The sequence below is a fragment of the Motacilla alba genome, chromosome 6 (assembly GCF_015832195.1).
Source record: "Motacilla alba alba isolate MOTALB_02 chromosome 6, Motacilla_alba_V1.0_pri, whole genome shotgun sequence".
Taxonomy (NCBI): domain Eukaryota; kingdom Metazoa; phylum Chordata; class Aves; order Passeriformes; family Motacillidae; genus Motacilla; species Motacilla alba.
In genome coordinates this window covers 9,615,911-9,621,910 of record NC_052021.1, presented here as the reverse complement: position 1 = coordinate 9,621,910, position 6,000 = coordinate 9,615,911, and the positions used below count along the sequence as shown (strand labels likewise).

Genomic DNA, 6,000 nt, shown 5'->3' with positions numbered 1-6,000 from the left:
CTTGGGAAAATAATACACCCTATTTCACCTAGCTTGACAAGCATCTGTGTTCAGCGTTGACCCACTCAGTTATAAATCTAGAGTGAGTTTTCCTGACACTATATTTATAATTAACAGTAGAATGTAAGGGATGTGGAATTTCCTAAGTTAAAAAACATTAAAAACGGAGTTTTCACATTTACAAGAGCAACATTTAACAGAGAATACTTAATATACAAAATGGCTGCATTTGATTTTTTTTTAAAAACTGAACCCAAATGCAAAATTATTTCAAATAACCCTTTTTTTAAGACTTCGATTGTACATGTAAAACAACTTGTTTTATCCCGGAAGCTAATAATCAGATGAATATTTTTCTCAGATTTCCATTATATTCTTGTACTTTAAGCCTTCCCAAAAGTGTAGAAAGTCCTCAGGCATAAACACTACTTTTTGTAAATAACAGCAACCCTGATTAATAAAATGAAGATTCAGAATGTCTGTAATGAGTGAGCATCTGTTTTTCTGAACTTGCAAATAGTTGGTATCCTTTGCCTTTACTTGTAATTTATTCTTCTCATTCAGGAATGATAATCATATTTAGGACTGTAGTAGCAGGTCATACCAGTGCACAAACCATAAGTAATTGACACCAGAACTGTATGAAATACAAGAATTGTTCCAGGTTTTGGAGCACAACAGACAAAGAATTCAAAGGACTTTGGCATTATTCCAGTCCCTGCTGCAAACTCTCTTTTTGACCAGTTTGATGCTGCTCTTATCATATCATCTTCTACAGCTGGGGGCTTTATTTTGGAGAGGTGCTTGGAACAGCAGGGGTGGGAAGGAGAATACAGTTTTTCCACATGTCAAATAAAGTATGGATTACAACAGCCATGGGAGGAAGGTACTCTTGCTATTTTAAAGCTTTAGGTTGACTCTTCAAATCTTGAATTCTCCTGCACACCCGAGGACAAGCTAACAGACAGCACAAGGTTTTATACCACTATAATGCTTAAAATTCTCAAAGTGTAAAGTTTGAAGAAAGGAAAAAAAATCAATGTTCAGTATTCTGGAGCATAAAATAAGCCTGTACAGAAACTGCTTAGCTAAACTTTAGTAACAGCAGAATAGTTTTAATTAGTTACTCATTACTTCCTTCCTCCTACTAAAGGTTCAATAAAAGGAATTTTAACATTCAGATTCATTAGCAGAACTTAGATGCTCACAGCTGCAGAGGCATCCTGAGTAAGGCATTCTATTCCAGGGGCTTCACACTTGGTTTGTATAAAACTCATTTTGAGGTCAGACTTCTTTGAGGCCCAAGTCCCAAGGTCTAAACAAAGCCTCCTGAACACCAGGTGAATTTCACAGGAGCCAGCTCTTTGCCCAGGAGTGAAAATTTGATCTTGATCTAATCTACATCATTAAATTAATGCATCACAGGACATTCCAACTAGGAGGTCCCACATTTAAGGATTTTATAGGTGAAAGTTTAAAGCTGTCCTAATGACCAAGGGTTCCTCTTGATATGCAAATGTCAGGTGAACATCATGGCATCAGTCTGCTAACTTACTGGAACAAAAACCAAACCAAACCAACAAAGCACAACTCCACACATTTAAAGTAAGAGTTGGTAATTTCACAGCAGTAAATTCTCAGACATTGCAAATTTTCCTTTGAGACAGAAATGGATGTTTCTCTTTTCTCTCATAAAAAAAAAATATTGCACATCTCATTTCCCCAAGAATCTTAGGAATTCACCAAAGGCACAAATGACACTAGAAATAGTATTCTCAGCTTCCCTGACAAACCTTTTACTTCAAACAGGCCCTGCACTATGGCTGCTTTACACTATAATTACAGGTTTCTCACTGAAAACTTGTTTGTGAAGTTGTTTCTAGAAGAAAATAAATCTTTAAGCTGCCCAAATGACCAAGGCACTCAGAATAACCTTAGGACTGTCCTTTGGGGAAGACACAAGGTCTCACTTTCAGCAGACGCCTGACGTCAGACTAGAGAGGGAACACAAGACAGGCAAAGGTTACATGCAAACTGTCCCCTGTGGCTTATGCAAGAGCCAAATAACCACTGCTCAGGATAGATGCAGATAAAAAGAACTCACTGGAAATGACTTTTAATATAAGCAAACCAAAACTGCTCGTGAGTTATAGGGTATGGTGGTGCCACAGACTAATCTGAACAGCTTCCATTTCAGGTGTCTAGAACAAGCATTCAGTAAGTAATCCACATTGCATCAGTCATCTTTGGTAACACGGTACATTTGTGTCAATCATTTGGTAAATATAAGTTCTGGATGTTTAGAGTGTAATTCATCATAACTACAAACTAATTGGAAAGTTGATGGAGTGTTCTCCAACCGTACATGAGCTTGCTAAGGGAAGAGTTCAGACTAGCAACACTGAAATTACTTCACAGTAATGTAGAAAAAAAGTTACAATTCTTTGTCATAAAACATTACACTAGTTTGTTATTTTGTCTACAGTTAAAGTGGGCTTATATCAGGATTATTAAATTGACAGCAAAACAGCTGCCAAAACAATTTAACGGAATGTGATTTAAGCTAACTTTGATTAAAGCATTTTTTCTAACCCTAAATTATTAAAATACAGAAAAAAGCCATCATTATTTCAAAAAGATGTATCATTTTAAAAAAAGTTCCATTCCTTACAATACAGCTTAAAACTAAGGTAGAAGGAATCAGTGCTACATTAAATACAGTCAAGAGCATTTGGATGGCATCATTTAAGTATAATATTATGTTTTCTGTTATATGGTCCAGCTGTGGACTTCTCCTTGCTTTAATGCATATTTGATGACCACTCCACTTTTCCCATTTGTCCTGATGGGGGCTGTCCACATATACTGTGTTCACACCTAAGAGTCAGCATTTATGTACAGTTTAAAAGCAGCACAGCTATCCTACACCTACAGCTGTGCTCACTCCACTGCAGTACTTGAGCGAGCGCAACAGCTTGGATATCTCAGCGAATGCATCATTGTCCTGAAAGGCCTTTTTTTCCCAGTTTTTTCAGCGGGTGACTCCTCATTACTTTTCCCAGCTGCCTCAGCAGGCTCTGTCTGGAACTGTTCTATTTGAAACTCGAGATGTTTTTGAATGGCTACCCCGAGGACTTCTGGATCCACAGATGCCCCGTACACTTCCCACGTCATTCCTTCATCATCCCATCTCACTTCACGAACTGGAGATCTGGGGGCCTCCAAGCCTTGCTCCAGGTTCACCTCTGGGAACACATGCGAGTGACCTTCTGCTGCAGCTGCTGGGCTCGTTGCCACCGATTTGCATTCCATGGTTGGAAGAGTTTGTACCTCGGCATCTCTGCGCTCCAGAGCCGGTTTCAGGCCCTTGGTTATGTCATTCATGGAGGTCATAGTCCACATATCCTTAGTTGTCACTGCCATGTCTGCACCTTGCTGGCTGCTCAGAGCAACACGGGCAGCCTTGGCCTCTGGAGGAGCTCTCTCCTGCGGAGCAGGTTGCAGTTGTTCTTCAGGAACGTTACAGCACTTCAGGATTTTCTTGGCATCCAGGCCCGATTCACTTACTGAAGACACCAGCTTAGGATATGTCAGAATGTCTGAAGCAGAAAAAGAATGAAAGTAGCCAGGTGCTGCCTGCTCTTTTCCTGTCTCACTGACAGAGCACACCAATCGCGGGATGAGCTGGATGGATGGGATGGGCAAGGAGTGGCAATAGGCCGGGATGGTGGCATCTGCCTTCAAGGCATCCTGCCTGAGACTGCAGGGCCCCGCTGAGTTGTTGTGAACTGTCATCACCATGGGGGAGTACGCAGAGTTTGGAATATTACCGTAAGTCAGACCACCATGAATAATTCCAGGGGCTTGACTGAACGTTGTCCTGTTTGGGAAACCATTTCCAGGCATGTGGGGTCCTAGAACAGCAGAGTGAAATGTGCCAGGATCTGTGTAAACAGTAGTGTTACGTGGAATGCTGCCACTGTCAAAGGTATTTGTGGGTACTTGTTGGTCTCTAGGTAGGACTGGAAGATGAGTCACAAAGTTTTGATAGTGAGATGTATTTTGATTTGTTTCTGATCCATATCTCTGAGTTTGGAAAGACATTGTAGCCACTGGTGGACCATGCCGGCAGCCAGAAGAGCTTAGGCTGGAGTGAGTAGCACTGGTTTCTATGTGAGTGACATAAGCCTGCTGTTTGCAGCTGCAGGTTAGGTCTGAGTGGCTTCTCTGAAGGGCAGTTCCTGATTCTTCCATTTTACACATGTCTTGCTGGTGAACAAAGCAAGTTGAAGAAACATTCTCAGCAGTGCTGCTCTTCACACACATCTTAGTGTCCCCCACTCCCCAGGATGCTGAGGACTGTTCAGTGACAAGAACATGGTTTGTATTCTTAGTTCTTCCCTCTGAATGATCATTGGCTGATTGGTCATTTATGGTTTGGACCTCTGATCCAAGTCCCATCATCCCAGGCTGTGAGGAAGACCATCCAGGACTCTGCACACTCCTTGCATCACTCCTGTTTTCCAGGATATGGCAGATGGTGCTACTATGGCTTTTCTTCAGCTCCTGTTTGTTTTGCCTTTCCTCTAAACTCCTCGAGTGCCCAATACAGGCCAGATTTGAGGAGCTCTTGGACAGGAGGTGACTGTTGACATTCAAGAGACTGTGACAAGTAGAACTTAGTGAGTCCTGGTAGCAATGGGTGTGGAGCTGGTGGCTGTCAGATGACATGGCAAAAAAGAGAGATCTGCAAGAAATGGTGGAAAAGAAAAAAACACAATTTAAGTAGGAAATAAATGTACTGGAAACTATAATCTCTACTGACCTTCTGCTTGGGCTTCCTGCCTTTCACAGTTCACAAGAACTTCTAAAAAGTACAGTACTTTAGTCTAAGCGTACTCAGACCAGTCAGTTTCCATCTTCCCTTTCCCCAAAGAGTTTTTTCCCTAAATTAGATACAGGATTTTTTGAAATTCTGGTGGGTTTTTTTCCAATTCATAAAACACAAAAGGAAAAAATCCCCCTTGGTTTCTACCTTTTAATAATAACTATCTCAACATTACCAAGTATCCTCTCCCCAAATTCACTGGAGCCATTTTTGGGACATCCAGAGATGTCATGTAACTTAAGCAAAGACACAAGTATTTTCAAACTAGATAGCTTTTCATCACAGTGGTCATTAAGCCAATGATGTTAACTCTATCATCAAAACAAAAAAAAAAGTTTACTTTTCAGTCTTTTGACATCGTCATTTCAGACGCTATCCAGTCACTGATGGAGCATTTAAACCTTGAAGCTGCAACAACTAAACAAGTTCTCCTTTTCCCCATACCTTTCCTAACAAGCTTCTTGATATTTCATGTTACAAGAAGATCACTGTTTCAGCCCACCGTTTTCCCCGAGCCCACACAAGTGTACTGCAGATATGAACAAAGTTGTTTTGAACCCCTGTGACAGAAAGGGCATGAAAACAAGGAAATGACCTCTACCAAGCCAGTGTGGGGTCACTGCCAGTGTTCCCAGAACAAATAATGCTGGGCAGCATTCCAGCTTGCCCTCACCTCCGGCACCACAGGAGGTGGCTGCAAAGAAGGATCCAGTGGAAGGCTGGAGGTGAAATTCCCCTCTCTCAGCACTGCCTCTGTTAAGGGTGCATGCTCTGGGCTCTCAGGCTGCTCACCTTTGCAAATCCACAAGTCCATGCTGGCTGTGGAAGGTGTGCACTCATGACACCAGAGGCAGGGTAAAAATGAAACAAGAAAATCTTTAGCCAAAGCCTCGCAGCTCTTCTGTCCTTTTTTATAGTGCGCCCAGTCATTTCTATTTTTATAAAACCCTTGTTTCTACCAGTGGGTGCAGTACCCTAGACATTATTAACATTTATGTTAGCAATTTCACATCTGAGGGGAGTTGTGATTGAAGATTATGAATCTCACCAAATTTTTGCTGATTGAATCACATCTTCCACTGATTGACTACACATATTGCCTTGGTGTCACA

The 6,000-nt window shown here is 41.4% G+C and overlaps 1 protein-coding gene across 7 annotated transcripts in view; it reads right to left on the bottom strand.

The window, feature by feature from the left end:
* Positions 1 to 529: 529 nt before the first annotated feature.
* Positions 530 to 6,000, bottom strand: part of GPRIN2 (G protein regulated inducer of neurite outgrowth 2) — a 38,465-nt gene continuing 32,994 nt past the window's right edge. For all 7 annotated transcript variants that reach the window (XM_038140597.1, XM_038140600.1, XM_038140602.1 and 4 more), the window contains one exon: positions 530 to 4,747. In XM_038140597.1, coding sequence (XP_037996525.1) covers positions 2,941 to 4,731 — 1,791 coding nt within the window. In that variant the 5' untranslated portion in view covers positions 4,732 to 4,747 and the 3' untranslated portion in view covers positions 530 to 2,940. The remainder of the gene's footprint in view (positions 4,748 to 6,000) is intronic.